We start from the raw sequence: 26,573 nt of genomic DNA, 5'->3' as shown, positions 1-26,573 counted from the left end.
TCATTTGAGCTGCACACTACATTTGGAGTCATTAAGAGTGCTGACCATACAGCAGAGCTCTCAGCCTGCCTTGGCGAAACAGGAAGCCTCTATTTCCTGAGCCTTCCCAACCTACAACATAGGCTGAATTCCCCCTCTATAATGCTCTCCACGTGAAAGCTGAGCTCCTCTGGATTTAGGACCAGTCTAGACCAGGCCTGACATGGCCAGTCTATCTTACCCTGTGTACCATGAAGCAAATATGAAATCTAAAACTGGCAATAATACACCCTGTGCTTCCTACAGACTTTCCAGCACAATCCACCCAAGATGAACCACTATTACAGAAATATGAACAAAGCCCAGTGCAGATAAAGATGGGGCACAAATGGTTAGACCTTATATCATAGGAGATTAAAAGGACATTCACAAGTCTAGAAAGCCATATATACAAATGATATTATCAGTGGATTTCTCTACCAGTCGGAATTACAGGTGAGTTTTTATTTCATCTTCATTTCTTATGTTTTCCAAATTTCCTACTATAACCTATATTATTTATTTTTGTTTTAAGATCTCATTTTAGGACACCTGGAGATATTTTGGGTAATTAAGACTTAATTCTGTCTTAGTGGCAGATACTATCACGTCTATACCATCTTGGGTAGCCAAGCCATTGTGGTTTGCCTGGGACAGTCCTGGTTTTAAAACTGAAAGATTCACATCCTAGGAACCTCCTCAGTCCTGGTGGTCACTGTAATAGTGACGTTTCTTTTTCCTATGTGCTACAAATAATGCCTTCTGATATTCCCCTCCCTGAGGGGGGGCCAGGCATTCAGAAACAGGAAGCATTCTCTCAGTGAAAGGGAGCAGGCTGGGACACACAGGGCAGCGCAGATTCACAACCCTGTGGGCTGCTGTCTCCCCCTCAGGAGGCAGCTCTCGCTGCTCCTGCTTAGGGACTGAGCCTGAGGGGTCAGATTGCCTTTGTACATGGCCATCGGGTTGAATTAGGAAGTAGTTCTCTCCCCAGTTCTTTCCTGTCCATGGTATGGAGCAAATTCCTATTACCTGCCTTTCAAGAGAAGTAACAACTACCAAGAAAAAGAACACTAAAACAAACAACAAAACAACTGACTACAACGTCAGTGAGGATAAAGGGCAGCAAGACTGCCCCTCATTAATGAGAGCTGGCGTGAGGAGAAATCTGAGAGGAAACCCAACCACAGTGGGTTACCCTCTCAGGCTGGCAGAATTAGTAAAGACAGAAAAATCTGCACTTCACAAGGAGAAAACCTGCACTCTGTTGTAATAGCTGCCATCAAGGATTGAGCAGCACCTCCAAGGAGAACTCCCATCATACCATCTCAACTTAGCCATAGGGAGCACTCAGTTGTTCAAAGCATCTGGGTAGCAGGGGCTTCTTAGCAACAGAAGAGGCTCCTCTGCATTTGTGTTTGCTGAGCTGGTCCTGGTCCACAATCTGCTGGCACATGCATGAGTGACCAACTGGAAACCAAAATGGGGGTGCAGCTTGATTAGATTAATCCTGCTGGTACCCACTCTCCAGTTGAGCTGGGCCTTGGGAAATACCCAGAACAAATGCATTAGGATCCTGTATCGGCTGGCATGCTCTCAGCACATCACTGATGATTTGGTGAAATTGTGCCGAACTGTCTGATGCGAGGGGGATGCATAATTCCATAGTGGTTGGCCAATGAGGTGGAAGTAAAAACGGTTCTCACAATATAACTACGAGTGTCTCCTCGACCTAAATCCATAATTGTTTTTGCTTTTCAGCTGTTACACGTAGGATTGAAGGGTTTTCTCTAGAGGTCTAGGTATCGTATAACCAGGTGGTATTTCTTTTTGGTAATACATAATATCACCCAGTGGTCAAATGTTAATAAAATGATGTCTCTTATTTTACTTGTTGTAAATGTGCTTGAAACTGGTTTGCTAACAAATCTTCATCTCGGTGGAGTTTATTACATGGCTTACGTTGTAAATGTAATTATGCAGCATGTATTCATTTCCTTTCTTCTAGGGACCTCAAGTTGCTTTTTAAAGCATTATTTGATAGCTTCTTACCATCTCCTCTGGAGTTGAAAAGAGAATATAATATCAAGCTGTTATAGCTAGCAATAGGGGACTATGGCACTGAGAGGGAGAGAGAATTGGACTGGGACCTACAGAATTCGAGCAATGTGCCATGAAGAGCCCCAAGGGATGAATTGTCAACCCAGTATACCGTAAACAAAGCAATTTCTAAGGATCCTAAAATAAGTGCGTTCTCTCTGTCCTAACACTCATGCTGGGCAGAATGGACTTAGCTTATTTTTAAAGTGCAGGCCATGGCCTTCAAATGGGAAATAAACACTTCCCAAAGCAGCTATTATTTGGCTAATTAAATGCTTAGAAGAAAATATACTTTTGAAAGACAAAATTAAGAGAAAAAGGACAGAGATAAGTGCTAAAGCAATTGTGTCTACCTGTTTTTAAATCCTATCCCTGACCATCAAAATGGACCATAGGCACAGGTTGCACTCAAGTTTGAAGATGACCTCGGGTAACTCCCAGTGCTCTCATCCTTTGATTTAATGAGCTCCTATGATCCTGGATATAATTCAGAATTTTTGCTCCTGTGTGCTCAAAATAATGTTGCATATATGTTCAAAACCTCTGCAGTTCTGTGAAAAACATCACCTCCATTCCCTCCCCTTGTTGATAACACAATGACAGTGTAAGTATGACAGTTAAGGGGAGCAGGAGGGTGCCCTGTGTGAGCTTTTCAAATACTGTTAAAACACTCCCTCCCTTTATTATAACTTATTTCCTTATTCTTAGCTGGCCTATGAATCTGTGCTTATATACATAATTGCCTAATAAGCATGTAATCAATACGAAAACGCGCGCGCGCGCACACACATACACACACACACACACACACACACACACACACACACACACACACACTATAATACCTGGAGAAGTATGGCACATTCTGCAAGAAATCAATAAAGATCCATTTCATTGAAAATGGAATCAAAGTGGAAAAAAATCAGAATTCTTTATATGCATCTACTATAGGGAGTTACTAGCCCTAAATATACACAGAGGGCATGCTCTGAGAGAACAAACACATACAGTACATATTCTGAGACAATTCTCATTTAATTTAGGCCCTAGGCCTAGGACCCTAGCTAATTTACAAGGATGTTCTAGGAAAGACACAATTTTAGGGATGGCAATCAGTCTAGGGCATTTGCTTTTCCTGCAGGGGAAGCTCTAACACATTCCCACCCTTCAAGAGAAGCCAAGACTGATGATTCAGGAGCTTTGCTGGTTAGTGTACTTTTCTTTTCTGCCTCTTTCTTTCCTTCTTTCTTTCTTCCTTTCTTTCTTTCTTTCTTTCTTTCTTTCTTTCTTTCTTTCTTTCTTTCTTTCTTTCTTTCTNCTTTCTTTCTTTCTTTCTTTCTTTCTTTCTTTCTTTCTTTCTTTCTTTCTTTCTTTCTTTCTTTCTTTCTTTCTTTCTTTCTTTCTTTCTTTCAGCTCAGAAGGTGTGTTCCCATTGTACCCTGCCTGTCAAAAATTTTCTCAGCAGTCAAGGATAGGATAGCAGCACAGCTGCCCTTGAGCCAAGCTTATAAATCCTATTGGGAAACCACCCGTGCTGTCAGATGACATGGTTTTCAGACACGTCTATATGGACTAGTTGACTTAAAGACCAACTCCAGACTTGATGTTGCTGAGCTCCTCAGCTCCATCTTGCCATCCTGATTGATCGAGGAGATGGGTCTATAGTTAAAGTGGCATAGCACTTTGGGAGTTTAGTCATTAGAGCACACTGCTTTCTCTCTGGAAGGTAACTTCTTGCTTGGCTAGGTTATGGAAGCTAAGGAGTGACGTCAAGATGTTGTCTGGCCAGAATGTGCAGATAACCATAGAACTCTTCTCCTCCATCAGGCATGGATTTAGCCTCCTTTAGTTCCTGCAGTGACGCAGGAGCCTCCAAATACCAAATTATTATCAGGCGGTCTTGGGGGAACCTCTGGGCCCTGCAATAAAGTAGACAGACTTGCTATTGGAAAGTGCTCGGGAGCAATTCAGCCCTGTTCAGATTGCTCTAAAATCCTGAAAACCATCTCTGGACTTACTAACTGAAAACCTGACAGAGCTCTTGATACTGAAAAAGTACTTCTGGGGATATAATCTATTAACACTCTTTACTTGAATGATCTTATGCATTATTTAAAGAAATCTGGCTTGATCACGTTTGTTTATTGTTTTAAAAAGCAAAGTTATGCAAGTATAGAGGCTGTGTAATTTTGGTAAAGCCACTTGTGAGCATTGTCTGTAAGTAAAGTAAGGTGGTTGTACGAATTGCTCTTTAAAGTCTAACGCCAGGATCACAGACAAGTGGTGGTGGTGGTAGACTGTGGACCAAATCTAACGCACGCTGGTATCATTTATTGATCCCACCCAGTGTTTTAAATCTTGAGAAATTCACATAAAATAATAAGTGCCAGTTCTTGTTGGAAAAACTGGAGTATCTGGTAATATCAGACCCATGCTCCAGCATGGCCTTCACAACGCCATATCATCTTTCTGATCTGGCCTGTTTCTCATACTGACCTCCATGATCCTGTAGGTAACTGGGGTTTAGGACCCTTGCTCTAAGCCATCCTATCATAGTGCTTTATAATTATATGATGATATCTTTAACCATTGGTTCCCCTGGCAAGATTCCCTGAAGGCAAGGAACATGCCATCCTTACCACCAAACCCCCAGTTCCTAGCATTATAGGGGTGTTGTGGGTAGTAAATAAATATTAAATAAATTGAATTTCACCTTCTATGTTAGATTTTTACAAGTCACTAAAATAAGACTGGGACAACTCATTGTAAGATCACATATATATCTGAAAGCCAACATCTTTGAATAGCAGGTAGATATAAGAAAGAGAAGTAAATATGCTGGTTTGTGGCCCAAGCCTTTCATAGGTCCATAGATTGATGGTGTGCTGTCCATGTAACATTTTGCTTTAAGCATGTGAAAAAAATTCTAAACTTTTTCTGAGACCGTCTTAATTTTTTTTTTCCAGAAGTAACCTATCCAACTTCTTGGAAGAGCCCTTTTTTAGCAGTTCTTTAGAGGTTAATTATAAAAATATTCAATGGGAATCACTTAATTGAAAGCTAAGTTCCCGAAATTACATGGGCTTATAGCAACAGATCTTTCTGTGTGTCAGATCTATGCTTTCTGAAATATTTTAATTCTGAATGACTGTAATTAGGAGGCTCAAAGAAAGGATTTTTGGTTAGAAAATTATTTATGCTAAAATTCTTATATAAATCTGTTTAAAATGGCTAATATAATGTTAAAAACACATCTAACAAGTAAACTACCAAGCAAGCAAGTTTAACAGGAATAGAGCCAATGCAAAAGGCTATGGGTCATCTTTATTTGTTACAAGTCTGTTAGTAATTAGTATTTCAGTGATATATAGCCACATCTGGTAAGCATCTAACCAACATCAAAGGTTCATTGTGTCTCATGCTATGAAGGAATAGTTCCACAGATATTGTTTCTGCTCTCTAGGAGCTTACAATCTAACCTAAAAAGACTACAGAAGCATATATGAGTACATGAGAGTGGTCATACTCAGCGCAACAAAAGGCCACAGATACATTGAAGATAAAGAAAAATATTTATGGGCTAAAGAATGACATTTAGAAAGGTTGAAGGGAAGAAGAGAAGTATATTGCTTCTTCATTCCTATTTCTTTGAAAAAGAATTCATAGAAGATGTGTGGTTTTTAAGTGTTCAAATTATGAAAGAGCATATGGCTTAAAGCCTAGAAGAAAGAAAATGTCTTTGGATATAAGATACTGAGTGGCTGAAAACACTGAGCTCAGTAAGGATGGCCCAGCAAGTCCGTCTAAGATAGGAATCACCAAATGGAGAAGCGATGGCCTGGATCTCTCCAGTAGAGGACAAAAGCTGACAGGGGACTGCTGAGCTCCTCAAGTCTCTTCCAAGTCCTTCGAAGAAAGGTGGCATAGAGTGGCTGAGCCACAAAACCAAGACTCCCCCCAAATAATAAAAATGTCTAGCCCAACACCTTTTCAAAAATCTCCACGGACTCTAGCTTAAGGAAACTACCTTTGGAAACTTTCTTGTAGGATTTCTAAAGGTAAAAAGCACTTCTAGATAGAACCACAGACTCCGCAGCCATCTAGTCCATATATATATATATATATATATATATATATATAAAATCTCCCATTTGTTTTTGTTTGTTTGCTTTCTTGCTCATGTGTTCATTTTCTCATATTGGGCTTCTTGGGCCGATGCTATCTGCTTAATTATTCACCTTTTATCTTTCCTCCATTGACAAAGGGGAGCAAACTTGAGGACAGGTTGATTTTAGTCAACCTCAATTATAATACAGCCTCAGGCTAACTGAAGTACATTATACAGCCTGATACTGTTGGTGACAATGTACTCTGTTCCTAGGGAGAAAAATCAAAATGATGGCAGATTCTCCCATCATGATATCCTGCTTTACCTTATGCAGGCTATTTCAAGGACCTTTGGAGGATGCTTATCTCAACAAAGAATGCAACTTTTAAGCAATGCCTCCACACATCTTGTATACACACCATAATGACAACATTAGAATTAATAATACCTTGATTTCAATTGATACCTTGTATTTCAAGAAGCTCAATATTCTTCACATCTGCTGTTCTATTTATCTTTTCACATTCATCTGAAATCTAGGGTGGAGTCCAGTTTCACACATTACAAGCTTATAGTACTGTTCTTCCTAACGATTAAACTTAAATCCAGTATCAAACATACCTTGGGATAAATTTGAATGAATACAAAGGGAAAAAAAGATACACATATTTTCCTTATATATGAAAAGATCTAATACTCATTGCTAAGCCTTCTTATTCCATTAGAGTTCTCAATGGAAAGTCAGCTTCCAAATCCTAACCTTGCAATAGTCCCACCTTACCTCTGAGGCAGCACAGGAGAACAGCATTTAAGATGGGGTGAGAACACGCAAATAGAGAGAAGGTACCCCTTACTCAGCACCAGGGAACCCCTTGGGCCTGGGCCACCTGATATTCTAACTTTCATAGCCCCTTATTCATGTGTGAGGGAAGGCCTGGAGTTGCAATGTCATAGGCCTGTTTGTCCAATGTGGTTTTATTTTTTGTTGTTCTTAAGGCCCTGCTCCATTTATTACACATTTGAGCAATGGCTCAGAAAATAGAATAAGAATCGCTGAAAAAAATTTCAAGCTTCCAGCACAGGCTAATGGGTTAATTTGGTTCTGAAAATATAAGTCAGCATAGTTAACGTGTACACCATCTGTTGTGATGTCTCTTTGCTATCAAGACATCACAGCATGTCTCATACTGGGAACTAGGACTGAACAAAGAATACAGAACTACTGGAATTGATACTACCTGTATGCAACATTGTGCCTCCTCACTATCTATAGTGCCTATTTGAATTATTTTCGAAAGCAAATTTAAATCTCACCAATTGCCTGTCTTCTGTAACTGATATATGTGCATTCTAGTGATACTTCTGGTTTCTGTCTCTATATTTTTCAAGATAAGCATGCCTTGATTCCAACTTCATGTTGACAAATGGTTTTGGAAAATGAATCCCAAGAGAAGTCAGTAACTTCCCACAGTTCCAAGCCCAGCAGAAGACATGCCCTAAGAATTTCATAAGCAACAAACTAAAGGATCTAGTCCATGGTCCCAAAGTCCCAAGAATCCTCAGACTTTTCACTGCCCCCTCCCCCGAGTCATCCTTGTCAGGGACTCTGATAAACACACTTGTTGATACAGCTATGCAGCAAATGGGCCAATAAGTATAAACAGCTGTACTTACATGTGTCTGGCTTGAGTTGACTGTTGGTGATGCCAAAGTACTGGGGATTTTCAATGACAGGGATCTTGGTCATTCCAATAATGACGGCATCAGGGCCACCCTCTGAAGATGATGGGGTATTACTCCCATTGGAGATGTGGTGGAGGGGGCTAGCAGAGTCATCATCATTGCTGATAACTGAAGCTGGACCTGGAGTTGGAAAAAATACATATACTTCTGTGATTTTTAAATGTCTTTGTTGATCTATAATTCACATACATAAAATGCACCCATTTAAAGTGTACAATTCAGTGGGTGTTAGCATATTCAGAGAGTTGTGCAACCATTACTACAATCCAATTTTAGGATATTTTCATCATCCCAGTTGGCTGTCGCTCCCCATTCTCCCCAATCTCAGCCCTACACAGCCATAAATTTAGTTTCTATCGCTATGGATTTACCTATTCTGGAACTTCCATGTAAATGGAATCAAACAATATGTGACCTTTTGGGACAGACTTCTTTCACTTAGCATAATGTTTTTAAGGTCCATTCACGTTGTAACATGTGTCGTTATTTTATACCTTTTTATTTCCAAATAATATCATTATATATGGACATGCCACATTTTGTTAACCCATTCATCAATTGATGAACATTTGAGATGTTTAAACTTTTTGGCTATCATGAATAAAGCTGCTATGAGCATTTATGTACAAGATTTTGTGTGGACATGCGTTTTCATTTCTTTTGGGTAGACTTGCTGGGTCATATGGTAACTCTATGTTTCACATTTTGAGGAACTGCCAAAATGTTTTCCAAAGTGGCTGGCTGTACCATTTTATATTCCCCACCAGCAATGTTTGAGGGTTCCAATTTCTTTCCTTCCTTGTTCTGTAATTTAATATACAGCTTCCCTCTCTGTTCTCTGAACATCTTTAGAACACTTTCTCATTGAAACTCCAGCATAAATCTAGGATTCTGTTTCACTGTGTACTGAAAGATGTACTTGGAGTTCAAAGATCTGAGTTCCTTTCTCCGCTCTGGTGAGGTCACTCACCTTCTTTGTACCTCTACATCCAATTACATCTGTCAAATGTGCAAAATGATATCTGCTTGTTATTCTATGAGACGGGAATGAGACTACTGATATAAAGATGTATTATAAATTTAAATACGCTTCATGGGTATGAATTGATACTAGGTATAACTAAATGAACTTACAACAGGTAAACTGGAATTACGTTAAACTATTTTATTACTGCGTCCCTCTCTCTGTATATTCTGTCAGTAGCTGCACCACTTTTGCCTACAGAATAATGGCTCAATCCCATGACAATTTACCTGCTTTGCCTTTACCCTTAATATTATTTATAGAGTCATTCCACAGATGTCTTTATACTAAAGCAATAACTATAGCATTTTTTCATAGAACACTTTAATTTTCTAGTCCAGAGTCTCAGGATGTATATGCCCATAAATACAGTCTACTGTGTCTTGTCTAAACAATTTATCCATTGACCATTCAACCTATACTGTTGCAATAAAAAATAGATTCATGAAGATAAAGGTCTATACGGAAGCTTCAAAACAATTAAGATCCCGGTAGCTCACAATAGACCCTCCATACATGAAAAGTAGACAAAGCCCCCTAGACATATATTTTTGCAGGGAACTGAATAGGTGCAGGGTCCCACAGAAAACAACTACTGGCCAGGGCCCCTGGCATAAGCCAAGAGGAAGATCGAAAGGAGGGGATAAGAGGGAAAGACAAAGGGAAGGCAGTGAAAAGGCAGAATTGAATACACAGCCAAGGCAAATGTGTCCTAGGGAAAGTCTGAATCACTACTTCCTGAGCAAGGGAACATGTTTTCATCCAACCCTCCAGGATGCATGTTTCAGCACCTCCATTCATTCTTTCCCTCTTCTCTCACGCTTAACAATTTCAATGAGAAGCATTGCAATTCTAAAAACAAAAGTCGTTGTGTCATACATTTTTAAGCCCCCTATGAAATATCATAGTAATCCATCCCCCAATCCAAGATCCATTTTCCCCTCATATGGGGATTATCACAGTATGTAGTGATAACAATTGGACATTCCCCAGCTAGCTGAATCTTAAACAAACTATGCAGGAGGCAGCCAACTGCTATTATAGGTAATTTTTTAAAGCATTCTCTCAAGGGGATGTGCATTTAAGATGCCTTTAATGATACACTCTGACTTAATTCTGCACACAAGTCCTCACACAGCCAATTTAGAAGCCACAGAATACTCCACGTGAAAGCAAGCTCCCTAGTTGTGCTTGTCTTGTGCCTAGCTCACCAGCATTAGCAAAGAGCAGAAATTCTGCCAAGAATAAAGACAAGTTCTTCCTAACATCCTTAACCATCCCTGTTTTATGATTTGTTTCCTGACAGGCCTAGGTCACCCAGAGCTTAAATCTAGAGATGGAAAGTGTTGTGCTGAGGTTTCTGCATCTTGTCAATAAAACCTTCCCACTGCTGGCTCCCTGACTCTGTCCTGATGTTCCCTCCTTTGTGGGTTACCCAAGCAGGCTACTGCCTGAGTTCCCCGAGTGGGGTGCAGTCAAGGCCACACATTTCTCAACAGATTCCAGGCTGCACATTTACCCTCAGAAATGCAGGGGCTGTCATGTTCAAATACTCCACATGCTGTCAGCAGGCCAGCACTATTTGTTTCTGGAGCCCCTGCAATGATTAGAAATGCACTGAGCCCAGCTGCCTTTGTCTCTGATTTCTTTTGGCCCAGGTCAGATTATCAACATTCCTGCAGCATTTCATCATTTTGGAAGGGGTTGATACCTAGAAGATAATGTTGAGATTCCTCCAGGAATCTGGGCTCTGAATCATCAGCTGTGGATACAGTGGGGCCCTAACTTAAAGAGTTCAACAGAGAGACTTGCTCTTTGCTTCCCTTCCTCTGAAGGACATCTTTTCCTTCCCCTGGCCTCAGATTAAACTCTTGACTCTGAGGTAACAGATCAAAAGGAAATGCACTCTCTGTTGGGGAAGTGGGGGGTNGATGGGGAGGGGTTGGGGGGTGGGATATGGGTCAAGCATAGGAGCAGTGAATGTAAAGCACCAGAGGTCATTTTTCAAAAGCCATTTCACTTTTTAGAAGGTTGCTGTTGACAAATCAGAGAAACACATAGACCTCAACAATTTATCAATTACAATATTATTTCAAGTGCTGTTTTCTTCATTATTGATGTTCCAAACGCTGGAAGATTGATGTGGCTGGCAGGGTTGCAGCGATTCAACCCATTTTTCTATGAACATTTTGATCTAATGGAGCTCAGCAAAGTGGGGAAGGGGGAAAGCTCTCAGCGGGGACAATGGCTGTCTATATAATTTGACAGCAGCTTGCCTGTGCATGTCACGCGATGTGTCATTGCATGTCTGTGCACGTGCTTGAGGAGACACCACAAAAATACAGAGAAGAAGAGTCAGGGGCACATCACAGTGCCTTGTAAGAAATTCAGATGAGGACTTGAGAAAATGTCTTATACAATTAACTCAAAGTTTTAAATTGCCGGGTATGTGCAGTTGGCTGAGTTTGGGGTAGATAGTTCTAATTACAGAACTGACAAATGTGAGTTATGCCTGGAAACAGATTTAGCCTATTTTTCTTTTAATATATCTCAGGTGCAAAGAGGCATTTTTCTTTTATCCGCACATCTCGGTAACATAGTCTACATCTAAGACCTTACGAACCTTCCTAAGCCTAACCTAGACTTATTTTCCTGTGATAAGAACCAGTAAGGATCCTCTGGGAAAGGAGTTTCCTTCCCTCACGACCAACAATGCCATCGAAGTGAGAAGAGAGATCCTTGTTGTTGAAGAGCTGGATTAAGCTTGTCTTTTATTTTCTGTATTCTGAAGTTTCAATATCTGGGGTCTTGATGACCCTGGAGGGAACTGACCTGTCCAGGATTAGCAAGTTGCTACAGATAGGAAAAAATCTTGCCTGAGAGCGTATCTTTCATATACAAACAAACTAATCCATAACCTATACCTCAACCACATTCCTTATCAAGCTATCACACTCTAGGCTACTAATCCTAAACCTGCTTATCCCGCCTCGCCCACTCCTTCCTGAGGAAACCACAAAAAGGCTCTTGTCCACGTTTTCCCCTTACTCCCTCTGCCTCTTGATTGACCCAATGTGGCCCCATGTGGCCCCCTGAGATGTGCCATGCCCTCTTCTCTTGGGAGCTGTGGGTAACGAACTATCTTTCCGGTGGCCGCCGTCTCCTGACCTATCAGCCTCCTTATACCTGAATAATAACTGAACCAACATTTTAAAGCAGCAGCACTTCTGGTGAACTATAGCTGAAAGCACAATTCTGAAGAACTCTATTGTGGCCTAAAAGGGCGAAACCTGTCTTTGAAGCTTCCCAGGAACCAGCACCTCTCTGCAGGGCAAACTGGCCTCAAAAATGTTTAAGCGGTTACAGTCATTGGCTATTTAGTGGAAGGAAGGCCCCGTCTCACAGGGCTGTTGTTGAAGTGTTGATTACCTGACTCTTCCCGCCCCACCGCCACCACACACACACACACACACACACACACACACACACACACACACACACCACAAGCCGTAACATACGACACCTTTAAGATTGGCCAGCAGGACACTCTCTGGTATCTCAAAATGTCTCCGTTCAGCCATATCTGAAATCTGCCCCTGGAGAGTCACCAACAAACCCTGAACTGGTTGAGCTTAATGTTCCATCTTTACCACATCTCCACTTTCCCTTTACTGTTTAAGAGCTTTTCCCTTGGAATTCATGGGGCTAGTTATGGGTCAGGGTGACAGATACCAGGCTCAAAAAGGGAAAGGAAATGGGTTCCTTGTATGGCTGGATGAGCATGTATGAAGCAGATGGCTTGGAACTGAAAGGCTTCGTAACACTGGTATACCTCCCCTACTTTGCAATTTTACCGATAGCCAACACTGCTACCAAAATAAATGCTAATTAACGGATACCCAAGATGGCCAGATCTTGGAAAGGCACATGCAAAAGGGAAGGAAGTCTGTCTTTTCTTGCCTTCTAAGTAATTCCTGTCCATTGTCTCTATACCTACAGGAAATACTGCACATATTGGAAATCCCTGGAGATCACACCTGATTTCAATCCCAGAGATGCAATATACTCTCTACAGTCATCTGGTAGCTGCACACTCTGCTTTTCCACTGTCAGCACATAGTCTGAATGCAAGGGATAGAATGCAATCAAGTACCAGTCATAGCATCTGGACATTAGTCTTGCTTTGAAAGAGAAATGATCATAAACGAACCACTGATTAACCAATTCTGAGACTGATTACATTTTGGCCAATGGGAGAAAGTTAAGAGCCACACTTTTCCAGCTTGAATATTCAGTCAACTTAGCTGTGCATGCAGCTGTAGTATAGTTGCATTTTATTAACTTCCTCAAAAATGCATCGACAACCTACAGCTAGCTGGGTGATGGTCGACACTTCCCCATAGGATAAAAACAAGTTGACTTCAAAAACACAGAACCATTTACTGAACTCGATTAGCAACAGTGATGCCTGTTCTGGAAAAATTCTAGGCCTCTTTCTTCAGCAAATCAGAAACCAGGAACACAGAAAGTGAACAAGCGCCAACAAGCATGAAGAGGGCCTAAGCAGTTTCAGCCAAATTAAACACAAGCTCGTTACTTAGCCAAAGAAGGAGTGAGAACTACTTACCAATCCCTTGTCTTGATTTTACTTTCCCAAATCCAAACCATGAGAAATCTGAAAACCACAACAAAACATAAAATAAACTTCGAAAGAGAAGCGTAACCCAGGGGTATTCAGCACTGTCCTTAGTAAAATAACTCAAATGCCCTCAGAACGCTCCATGGAGGCCTGAAGCTTACTCTCAAATAGCTAACTCTAGGATTTCTTTTTTTGTAAAGATTTATTTCTCATCCTGAGAACATGGAGGTTGAAATCAGATAGGCGGCAGCAGCCTGTCTTCAAGAAAATGGCCTAAACTCAGGTTAACAGCTCTGAGTAGCTTTCTTTCTGTCTCACTTTCTTTCTTCACCCTAAGTATTGACTCATCCAACAGGAAAGCTGCAGGGGTGAAACACACAATGCACCTGACAAATGCACTACGGTTCTGAACCACAGCCGTATGGGAAAACAAGAACAGAAAACAGGCCTTTTCTGGAGCTGAGACAGGCAGTAAAAGAGAAACAGGCAAGGACTCCCATGGGAGAACTGACACTTCTCTGGATGTGTCACATGGAACTAACACTTGGGCTCGATGCGGATTCAAGAAAAAAAAAAGGGGTGGGGGGACCTTAATTCTACATGGATTCTATGACTGACATGTGTCACAGTGGACGGCTCACACCAGCTCTGTGCCTCATGCAGCATAAGGCTCCATGGGCACATGTCAGGAAAGGCCTGCCAGATGTTTGGAGGTCCTCCAGTGAACAAAGCCACAGTGAAATGCCTATTTGTTACCTGGGCCCGACTGTTCCCTTGTAGGTAATTTCCACTGGGTTCTAATTCTGCACAGAATTCTGTATTCCTGGATATAAGGCCAATAAAGGGAATGGAGCCCCAGTAAGTAACGGTGTTGTTCAGCTCTTTAGATCTGTAGCGATTTTAACAGGCAGTGGGATTAAAAAGCTACATAGAAGAGCCAATTTAAATGAAACAATGTATATATTAATAAAACCCTCTGCACACTCAAAAAAATGCCTTACAAGTTGTCATGATTACTTTTTTTTTTTTTTCAAATATATTTAGCCCTTCCCTGGTATTCTAGAATTTCCGTTCTCCAAACTGAGTCGAATTCTACTTCTGATTGGTATTGCTTTGAATGCTTTCTTCCAGATTTTAGAAGACAGGATGAAGGTCTGGCCTCTGTCCAATGCCAAATAAAGATTGTTGTGCACAGAAGACAGTGAACCTCATTCACCGAGTCCTTGGTCTAGTGGGGCAGGGCTAAGCCTGTGGATTTCTTAGCTACGACTAATCTCTTTCAAAACGGAGTGTATTTTACTACCGTCACTTTTTGTTTTCTGTATTCATGTGATTGCCATAGTTTTAATTAAACTGTTGGTTGGATTTGTTTTAAGGCTGTTTTTTTCACCTGAGCATTGTTTTTCAAAATTGTGTTTCTGTCTTACAGAAAACCCACTGAAGGGCAGTGCCATAGCAGCCCCTCACTGATTACACATTTCAGATTACTTTTGATCATTAACTGTAATAAACACAACTTCAAGAAACATCTACTCCTCTTAGGTTCCTAAAACGGGGGTTTTCAAAAATCATTCCCTCAAGGTAAATCTTAGAAATGGAATTACTGGGTCAAAAGGGATGAGTATGGCTAAGGTTCTCAACACGTGTAATCAAATTGCTTTCCCACTGATCTGACTTTCATCAACAGTGTATGGGAAGGTAAGAGGGTATTTCCAACGGGAAAGCTACTTCCATCCTGCCATTGGCATGTCTCCACCTAACTCAACAGAGACCTGGAAAATACCCACCCCTGACCTGTGCCACATGAAACTACTTGCACCCCACATTTCCTAGGCTAGTGTTCATCATGGGTGCAGTAAGGAGAACTTTAGATATGGAGAGAATAAGGCAGATAACGCTCATGCAGTCATTGTAATTCCCCAAGTCCCTCTCCCTGCCCCAGTCACTTCTCCCTTGGTCCTCAGCCAAACCCTGTAACATATTATCCTTTGTTCATTGACAAGGAATTGAGACTCAGAAAGGCCAACAGACTTAGCAAAGGTCACAGCTCATAGTGACTCAGCCTTCTGATGCCAAATCCAGGTGTGTGTTTTTTTCTTATTCTTTCATAGTTGCCTTTCCAAAAGTAGCCAAAATTTACAATGTTACAATCAGGATTCAATTTGATGTATAGAGACATACTCTAAGTAGTCATGCATTCTCATTTATTTATTCAACAGGCATAGAAGAAGATTCAAAGAAAAATAAGCTGCATGGCCTGCCCTCATAGAGTTTCCAATCAAAGATCGGCTACCCTAGAAGTATGTCCAGGGTGGACGGGCCCCTATCCCAATGGGGAGGAGTATGGGTCAAAGGCGAGTTCTCTAGTTTCTGGACAATGGGTTAGAATTAGCCACAAATGGAGAAAGCAGAGGGGTCATTCTCAGCGCAAGTAGTCCAGTTATGGCTAGTGTGGGGGTTGCTGCCTATGTCACAGGGCTGATGCAGCTGGAAAAGGGGAGGGAACTGAGAAAAAAGGCAAGGGCCAAGCCAAGAGTTTGGATTCTATAATGAAAATTACAGGTAGCCCCTGCCCCCCATACACACCCCCCCCAAAACAAATTAAAAAAAATCTCAAGCCAGGCAATAACATGATCAAGATTAATTTTAAACAAATCATCTTGGCTACAGGGTACAAACGGGATCATGAGAGGGCAAGACTGAGGGCAAGAGACTGGTTAAGGAAGCTTCTAGAGGAATCAAGGCATGAGAGAATTGTGGCCTGGGCCAGGTGTTGGGGATACGGGACCGGGGAGAGAAGGGGATGGCTGTCAGGCATGTTTAGGGAAACCAGTAGGACATGGTGATAAGGCTGCAAGTTGAGGGAAATATGGGAAGTGAACAGTGAAGTTTCGGGATGCTACTGCTGCCCACCATGTCTCCAAGGAATTTAGAAGGGAAACAGGATTAGGGGGTTAAACTGACAGCACCGGTGTGGGGGGCACAAATCCCAAATAAGGTGTCTATGTAAGGACCAGTGTTCAGACCTCAGTAGTAGGTCTGAAGTAGATTGGCCCAAGTTCAAGAACCCACAGTTTAACTGGGACACAGAACCCAGGTGCTGTGCCTAGGACACATTTCTCGTTTGGGCACGCAAAGTGCCCATTCTTGCAGGAACAAATGAAAAGGCATCCAACTGAGGCTAACTTTGGACAAACTTCTTCCTAAATTGCTAAAACATTTCTAAGTTATCTTTACCAATAACACAATTATTACGTGAAAGAGAATACAATCTTTTTGACCATGTCCCAGAGGACTTGGACAATTTAACGGACCACACATAGCAAGGTCACATTGATACCTCTGCCACACCCCCCTGAAGCTGTGCTTTGTTCCACAGCTCATTCTGGATGGATTTAAGCAGTAGTCTTAAAACCTCAATACTCAATTTCACCAGCAAAATTTTCCCACAAGGCCAAAAAGAATCAATTTCTCAATTTCCTGTGATGTTTCACCCATTGGGAGAGTCCTGCCAAACATTCTTTTATTTTCTGTTTTAATAAGAGACACTTTACTCACTGCAAAATAAAGAGCTCCTTCAAAAGCAAATGTAGTTGCAATGAGCTTAACGTAACTCCTCCTTTTGGAATCTAGACCAACAAACACTCTAAATTATGAAATTAACCAATTAAATCCATCTTATATTGAGGAAAGTTCAATCCTCCCTGACCAGAGAAGAGAAATGTAGAAAAAAAATTTGCACATTAACGCACTAACAACTCTAAAATGGGACTTAAACTAAATAAAATAAATGGCAATAAGGACTGGTTTTTAAACATCTCCCAAAGGAAACAGCTAAAATTTAGGGGGTTGAAAAGGAATATTTATGATGCCAGCGAGACAATCAGAGGAAGGAGCGAGAAACAGGCAATGCGGAGAAATCCAATCCTCCCTGTGGGTGCTGACTTGCACAAACACGAAACATGATTGTTAAAAGAGTTCTGATCTCCAGAGAATGCAATTTCTGGATTTTTTTCTTTTTTACATTTTGGAAAAATCCTTTAGTATGTTAGGAGAAAATTCAGCTTTCTTCGCTTGTAACTCTGGAGAAATTAAAATGTGCTGTGTTCCCAAACGTCATTTCTTTATATTTTAAGGCAAGACTCACCACTCTCCACCCCCAAGAAAAGAATCTTTAACATTTTAATGGAAGCAAATGGGAAAATATGATCCACTGACAGAAATGTCCTTCACTCCCAACTTCTTATGACCACACCCCCTAAAGGACTCATGAAAAAGGAGCTCTCAGCTGCCTCGCTGCAGGGAAAGTGTGGACCAGACACTGCTGAGCTCAAAGTACACACTTCATGAGTGCTTCACAGAGTGGCTGGTTGCCTATTACCTCAAACAAAGAGCTAGGAGGACTGGTCATTGGAATGGAGGGGAAACGAATGCAAAGGATCACTTTACTGACAATATAATCATCTCCCTTTCCAAATGATACATAATCAGAGTGAGTAATAGTTTGCTTCAAATTAATTCCAGTTCCTGAGGCCACTGAACAATGTAGTGTAGGGCCAAGTTTCCACTTCAATTTAATCTTCATCTTTCACTGAAGGACACAACCTTTATGTAAGTCTCATATTCGCAGACAAGGAATCGGGTTTGCTTTGAGTTAAATTGGTTGTGGGAATCATGATGCAAAGGGTTCTAGAATCCTCCTGACCAACCTTCATTGGCTTCATCCTTTCCCTTCCCTCAAACTTTTAATATGACTTATTGTTACTGTTCTCCAAGTAACACTGGACGCCTCCAATGTGACAACTATAAAGAAAAATATGTGTGTTTTAGCTGAAACTGCTAGCTGCTCTCTGAAATCTTTATTTCCATTTTTTTTCCTGGGCCCACACCTAGACGACATTCCCAAGCCCTTCTAGTAGTCAGTTGTGGACATACCATTAAATTCTAGCCAATGGATGGTGAGCAGAGTGATGGGTACCACTTCCCAGCCTGGCCCATCAAGACTTCTTTCCCCTTCTACCTTTCCAGAATGAAGCCAACACTTACATCAAACTTGGAAGTTATGACTTGAAGATAGCAGAAAAAGTCTCTGCTAATTCTCCCAGAATTGTTTGGTGAGTGTAGACAGTTTAGAAACTGAGTTATTCTACTGAGGTTCAGTGAAGCTGAGTTATTTATCCTCCAACTCTCATTCAAATGCAAGAAATAAACTATTATATTGGAACCATTATCCATTTTGGGACTTGTATACTATGGTAGGATGCCTACCCTAACTAATTAATTTAGACAAAGAGAAAAAAAATTGGTGCAGCCACTATGGAAAAAAGTACGGAGGTTCCTCAAAAAATTAAAAATAGAACTACTATATGATCCAGCAATTTTACTTCTGGGTATTTACCTAAAGGAAATGAAAACACTTGAAAAGATATATGCACCCCCATGTTCACTGCAGCATGATTGACAATAGTGAAGATATGGAAGCAGCCTAAGCGTGCATCAGTGGATGAATGGATAAAGAAGATGTAGTCTATGTAGACAATGAAATAGTATTCAGCCATAAAAAAGGAAATCTTCTTATTTGTTTCAACATGGATAGAGCTTGAGGACATTATGCTCAGAGAAATAAGTCAGACAGAGAAACACAAATACTATGTGATCTCACTTATATGTAAAAACTAAAAAAAGAGAGAGAAAAAAATGTCATAGATACAGATAACAGATTGGTGGTTGCCAGAGGCAAGGGGGTGGGAGGATGAGCGAAATGGGTGAAATGGGTAAAAAGGCACAGGTTTCCAGTTTTAAAATAAATAAGTCCTGGGGATGTAATGTACAGCATGGTGACTATTGTTAATAATACACTGTTGCATATTTGAAAATTGCTAAGAGAGATCTTAAAAGTTCTTATCACAAGAAAAGAATTATAATTATGTGTGGTGATAGATGTTACCTAGACTTAGTATGGTCATCATTTTGTAATATTTACAAATATGGAATCATTATATTTATACCTGAAAATAGTATAATGTTAAATGTCAATTATTTCTTAAATTTATCTATCTATCTATCTATCTATTCATTTTTAAGGCTTTATTAACTGACTCCATAACTTCCCCAATCCCCCATTACAAATCCAAAATTGTGTATCCATGAATATTTGAATTTTTCTGGGAAGTCCACAGATTTCACTAGATTTTCAAAGGTTTCTTCACAGCAAAATGTTGAAAACCACTGAAGTACATATAAATGGTTTCGGAGACAAAGATATAAATGCATATGTATTCTGCATTTATATGCTATTTAATCATGTTCCCTATCAACAGTTGATCCGGGTGCTGAGAATCATCTATCATCTGTCACCTAGATTTTTGCAGCAGCCTTCTAACTCAACTCCTGCTCTGTTCTTGCCTCTCCTAATCTCTTCTCCACAGAGCTGCCTGGGTAATCATTTTCAAGTATACGAGATCAGATTATTGAATTTCCCTGCTTAGCATCCTTTAAAGGTTTCTCGTTACATTTAGTATAAACTTCTGACTATCATTATAGAGTCCCGTGTGACATGGCCTCAGCCAACCTACCCAGTTCCCCCACCCCTCTATTTCCCAGCCAGCCACAGTGGCCTCTTTCTTGTTCCTGCTCACTTTATACTTCTTCTTGCCTCCTCTCAGAATCACCTTCTTGAATCTTTTTATGCCTAACCACTTCTCCTCCTTCAGGTTTCAGGTCAACTATCGCATCCTTGGAGGGGCCCCAACCTCATCACTTTAACCAGGGTCTCCCTCAGCTCTCTCCACTCACAGTCATCTCATCCTTCTCAGCATGCACCATAAATCACCCTATTTATTTGATTTATTATGTATCATCTACATCCTTTACTAGAACTTCAGGAAGTCAGTGACTGCCTTAAACAAGGCTCCCCGGGAAACAAACCCTGACACAAAGATTCAAGTGAAGACAGTTTATTAGGAAGGGATCCAGGAAACACAAGAGGGAAGTGAGCAAGTGACACAAGCAGGAGAGGGAAGCCCGCGATGGATATGTTTTTCAGTGGGTTACACTGTGGACAGCTAGAGTTCAAATTCCTGTGGAGCTTAAGGAGATGGTATAGAATGCAACCTCAGAGATACCCCATCCGAAAGGTGAGGAAGTTGGGTCGTTTACCCTCCAACTACCCTCTGTCATTGGCTGAGGGCTTCTGGCTAAGAGAAAGCCCTCAGGCAGAGAGTCATGGGTGCTTGCAACACAACACTATAGGCAAGTGCGGGGCAGTAAGAGCTGAGAGGATATGGGTGGAACACCGGAGTATTTGCTACAGTCTTGCCTGCGTAGTTCACCACCATCTCCAGTGCCTTGCACAGAGCCTCAATAAATGCTAGTTGGAGGAATGAATTAGAACAATTTTTTAAAAGCATGACAACATGAAGTACAGCAAATCTAATGAAAATGCCAATATGCAAATTATGCACCCAACATAAAAGCCACTATGTTTTGCAGGTATATTTGCTACTTTCCTGCTTCATTTGTGGCCCTCCAGTGGAGCCTTGCTGAAGACAGCCTGTAAAGGCGAGCAAAACTTAGAACCCAACACTCCAGGTGCAAGTGTGAAATAAAGAACTGGACTAGATGTCACATGTGGGCTCTCTCTAGACACTGCAAGAAACAAACTGTATGACCTTAGGTAAGCCATTCTCCCCTATCCCCCACACACACCCTTACAGTTTACTCCATGAAGACAGAGGCTAAGAAATGGCACTGAAGGCTCGCTCAAGCTCCAGCAGGCTATAGTACTAATCGTTAGGCACATACGACTGAAAATAGATTGCCATGTGGCCTTATATAGCTTTCCAGGGTATTCTGAGAATGTGAGATCATGTGCAATTTAAAGAAAAGCACTCAGTCAACTGGCCTAGATTGTCCCCTGCTAAATAATACTCAGATGCTTTGGGGTCACAATATCCCCATCCTGAGAAAAGGATCTGTGCTCTGCAAAAGCAGTGCTAAAAAACAGTACTTATTAAATACTTGCTATATGCCAGGAAACTTACCACAGATTAGATATTATTTTAATTAGGGAAAATTGGTCAGCTTGTACTGCAGCATTAAAAAAATATAAAAACAGACATAGCCTTAAATTTTACAGACAAAGTTCAGAAGGCTCAAGTGGGAATAGATGAAACTAGACTTGCACGGAATGTGGCAAAACGTCCTGATCCCATACTTCAAACATTTAATTTTGAGGAAATAAAATTGCCAACGACGTCCCTCTTTCATTTTGAACATGTGGACTATTTCAAAGAAAATTCAGCTGGCCTATATCTTCATTAGTCACAATTAAACTGTACAAAGTGTTGGGTTTTTAAAATCTATTGTAAATTCTGAAGGCCTTTTCTTTAACAAAGGCAGTCGCAATTGTTCCTGGGCGGGTCAAAATTGAAACCTGGAACTCCTAATAATTAGTTTCCAAGCTTAGAACTTTGAGAAAGGCAGGGACAATCTCTGCTTACTAATAGGAGCTGACAGACGTAAAAGCATCATATCAAAGCTTTTTCTACGGTACAAGCCCGGTGAGAGCTGAAAATGCTCTATAAACATTCTTTTTTTCCAGCTGTCACAAGTTCCCTTTAGGGAAGGCAGGTGATGTCAACGCACAAACACAAAATTTTTCTGTTCACACTGTCTTAATGCTGGGTGATTGACTGCCTGAACTTTGCCCCAAATTCTCTGCAGAGCAGTGTTGGTGAGCACGGGCAGCAAGTCATTGGGAAGGAAATTGGCTGATTCTCAGGGAATCATCTTAGAAGTCATGTTAGTGGCCCTTAAAGCGAGCAACAGGCCCATAGAGGTTGGCTAACACTTTCTGCTAAATTCCCAGGAGCTTTTGTTTCCATGGAAAGCCTAAATAATGACTCAGACCCCGTGGACTTGCTCAGACCTGTCCACTGTGTGCCGTCACCAAATGAGGCCTAAAGGAAGGAAGGCTGCTTTCTCTGCTTTTCTTTGCACAAGGTTTGTTGTCACATGAAATGCAGTTGGAAATGTCTTTGCAATTTCTGTTACATATTTATAGTTTATATTCATATTTATGCTCATGTTATTTATATTCATATATATATAAAACATGCAAATTCTTTTTTTTTTTTTAGTTCCTCTACACCAACATTTGCTGTAGCTAATGCAAAGCACCACATAGGGATTTTTTTTCTGTGATTATATTATGGAGTTTTGGAGGAAGACGTAGCCTAACCGGGTTTCCAGCCATGATTCTCACTACACGATACTTTCCATTGTCAACTGTATTGAAACTCTTCCCTCCAATCTGAGAATGTGGGTGACCTGCTTCTCATGTCATCCTTCAGTACTTTTGTCTTTCTTCTAAGTGACCCACCACCCTCCTCCACACTCTTGAATCCAGCCAAGGTCAGGAAATGTGTAAGGCCGATACAATAGCCAAGATGGTTATTTAACTTTATTACTGCACACTCTTCTATGAGGAAACTCCTATAATGGAATAGGACATAATAGGATTATATACACTTCTAAGACTGGGTGCTGAATAAAAATAATTGAATAAAATGACCATAAATAGAGCAAAATGAAAACCCATTGTTCAAAATGCAATGCCAGTCATACAAATTAATGATTGGCCATTCTGCTTAGCATCACTTGAGGTGGTTAGACACTGTCAGTGGAAGAAACCCAAGCCCATAAGATGAGAGTATATTTCTTTCTTTAGTGTTTTCCCACTAAATGCCCCATATGTTCTTTAAGAGCCATTGTTTTTCCCGGAACTGATCAAAGTTGACTGGCTATGTCAGTGGTTCTCAAACAGAGACCGTTGTGCTTCCAGGGGAAAAACTGGCAATGTCCAGAGGTATTTTGGCAAGGGTGAGGTTGAGGGAGTGTGCTACTCTCATTTAATGGGTAAAGAGCAGTAATGCTACTAAAAAGCCAACAATGCACAGGACAGTCCCCCATAACAAAGAATTTAAGGCCCAAAATGTCAATGGTGCTGGGACAGAAACAGTGTCCTAGGTCATGGGCCAGCAGAGATGGAGTTTATCCTAAAACCCCTTATCCTTGTTAAAAAGAAACCCTAGTCTGCCTTTTACCACTGTTACTATAGGAGTTCAGTTTTCTCTCCTGTTCTCCCAATCTTCTTGTCACCGGTGTCCTTGCTGCCAGTCCCTTTCTCTCTCAGTTTACCTTATACCTCAAAAGAAACAGTTCTGATATTATCATTCCTGTTGCTCCCCAACACTAGCAAGTGTTGTTCTGGCCCCCAAGCAGAGTGGCAATGAAGTATAAAGGGACAGAAACTAGATTTGGGCTCCAAGCATTGGGTTTTGGTCTTGGATCCTTCATTTCCTGATAGACATCCCATACAGTCTCTCTAAGAGTCTCTCCTCAGAGCAATAATTTACTGCCCTGGCCATGCAATAGGGCTGCTTGAGAATCATGTGAGCTGATGTGTATGTGAGACCTCTGTAAACACTGGTATTATATAAACATGGGGGTAAGGGAATAATGGCCCAAATCCTCAGTGACATTCAAAACCTTGCCCTGGCCCCAGTTTTATCCCTTATGGCTCCCATCAAAACACACCAAGTCCCAGTAAAACTGTTAGTTTGCGTTCCTTAAAAAAATATGCCTTGAATTTTCCTATTTATTCATTAATTTATTCAAAAACTATTCTTTGACCCCTGATAGATGCAAGACAACAGTGTGATAAATGCTGGGTATGTGACAAAGAACAGAATAAAATAATCACAGCCCCTCCCTATATGGAGCTTCCAAATTTTGTGTCTTTGCTCCACTGTTTTTTCTACCTGAAACGTGACCTTCAAGCTCCATCTTTGATCATTAAACTCCATTTATTCAACAAAATCCAGCTTGAAAGTCATTCCATCATGCAGCATTTCTTCATTCCCCAAATCAGAAATTGACATTTAGATTTTTTTGTCTCTTGTAATAAACACCACACCACTGTATTAATTACTTACGTAGTCTTATTTCTCCTATTAGATTTTAAGTACTCTAAGTCAAAAAATCTTCTAATTCAGTTCTTCGTCCTCTTCCATAAGCTTTATAACAGTTACAACAGTGTGAAGCAACATACTTTACACATGGTAGTTACTCAACAAATATCTCAATTGCTAACTAGATCCAACAGAAGGATTTAAAAATAGGGCATAAGACACCCACAAAAATAGTAGAGACTGAGTATAAAGCACAGATATACAGTAGTAGGAACATTTATTACTATTCTCTGTACTTCCCAGACACACTGTTCTTCCCTTCTCATAGCTCATCTCATTCTGAATTTTAATTATTCACTTACTTGTGGTAACCTCCCCTCAAGTTGTTTATGAGCAGCGCCTGTCTCTACCTGGTCTCCCCATTGTACTTCTAGCACTGAGCATAGGGTCTGGTGCATTTTCGGTACTCTGTAAAGATTTATTGAATAAATAAATGAGTGAATTCCAGCTTTTCACCTTTGCCTTCTTCAATCAAGAGCCAGATTTGGTATCACATGGGTTCATGGTTGTGCTAAACACTGCATTGCTCACCTCTCATTCCTGGCCCCGGAGAGGATTGGAACCCACCCCACCCCACCTGCCATTACCTCCACTAATCAACGTTGCTTGATTTTGTCAATGTAGAAGGAGCAAAAACGACATGCATCACTCCTAGGCAGAACACTTAATGGTCAGTACTGGGTTTCCCATGGCCTTTTCACCCTGCCACAGTGAACCATGAAGCCTCACATTTGGATGGTCATATCATAAAGCTCTGGGTTCCTGAAAGGCTAAGATGAAGAAAGCCCCCCTGCCAGTCTGTTTTGTACATGCAACATGAAGAGAAATAATCTTTCCTTTTTTAAGGGTTATTTGTTTCTGCAACATAACTAGCCTATGGTGACTGATATAATAGTGAAGTTCCAAGTGGACCTTATTAAAAGGCAATCTTATTTATAAAAATATGTGGCTTTGATTTTATAAAAAGACTCTAATATGTATGGTTAAGAGATTACATGCCCATGTATGTACTCTCTAAAGCATATGCAGATGTGTATATAAATATATAATGAATAAATGTTAACAATAAATGCATAAAGTTTTAAAAAACTCATCATAACTTAGATTGAGAAATCAGAGATATGACCTTGCAAGCAATCCCCTTAGAAGGCCATGCCTTTGCTTCAAAGATACAGTATGTTTGTCACATTTTCAGAGGTCCTCTTAGGGAATTATCTTTAAGTAATGTAGTAAAGTCCACCAACTATGTAAATATTCATTATTTGAGGAGAATTTTTTCTTTTTAACAGTCAAATATCATTGGGAGCCAGGCCCGATGGAATATGTGGGTGATTATGCTGGGCCACATCACCATCATTGAAAATAACAGGAGGTCTGATTCTATAGTCTGAGGCCTCTGTCTTTTGGGTGGAGCTCATATCTTTTCACTAAAGGTATTTCTAAAAGATAAGTTCCAAAACGCATAAGGTCTGTTGTCTGGTGATTCTCAAATTATTTCACAGTTCTAGAACCATAACTAAAGGTCTGTCTCCAGGAAACTTCTTGGTCTCTAAATTCATGGTCATTAAATAGATGCAACATGATTGGATGCATGGCTGGGTGTTCTTCACAGTGTATAGCAGAAGCTACCTAAACACATTTACTCTCAGACCATAATACCATAAAAACAACTGACTCCTGATGAATAAAAGACCACCTAAAACAAGATTAATTAAAGATGCATAGCTAGAGATGATCATTTTTGTGTTCTAGACTGAATTGTATACCCCCAAAAATTCATATGTTGAAGCCCCAATCCCCAATGTGTCTGTGTTTGAGCCTTTAAGGAGGTAATTAAGGTTAAATGAGGTTGTCAGGGTAGGGTCTTAATCTTATAGGGCTGGTATCCTTATAAGAAAAGCCACCAGG

At 40.6% G+C, this 26,573-nt stretch overlaps 1 protein-coding gene across 1 annotated transcript in view; it reads right to left on the bottom strand.

The window, feature by feature from the left end:
• The window catches only part of NTRK2 (neurotrophic receptor tyrosine kinase 2), a 180,664-nt gene that overhangs the window by 131,078 nt on the left and 23,013 nt on the right, over nt 1-26,573 (bottom strand). The window contains exons 3-4 of the mRNA XM_019625496.1: nt 13,621-13,668; nt 7,901-8,089 (exon numbers count right to left, since the gene is read on the bottom strand). Coding sequence (XP_019481041.1) covers nt 7,901-8,089; nt 13,621-13,668 — 237 coding nt within the window. The remainder of the gene's footprint in view (nt 1-7,900; nt 8,090-13,620; nt 13,669-26,573) is intronic.

This window comes from Hipposideros armiger, unplaced genomic scaffold (assembly GCF_001890085.2).
Source record: "Hipposideros armiger isolate ML-2016 unplaced genomic scaffold, ASM189008v1 scaffold_632, whole genome shotgun sequence".
In the NCBI taxonomy this organism is placed as follows: Eukaryota; Metazoa; Chordata; class Mammalia; order Chiroptera; family Hipposideridae; genus Hipposideros; species Hipposideros armiger.
The sequence above is the reverse complement of the archived record's forward strand: the minus strand, read 5'-3'. Positions and strand labels throughout refer to the sequence as shown.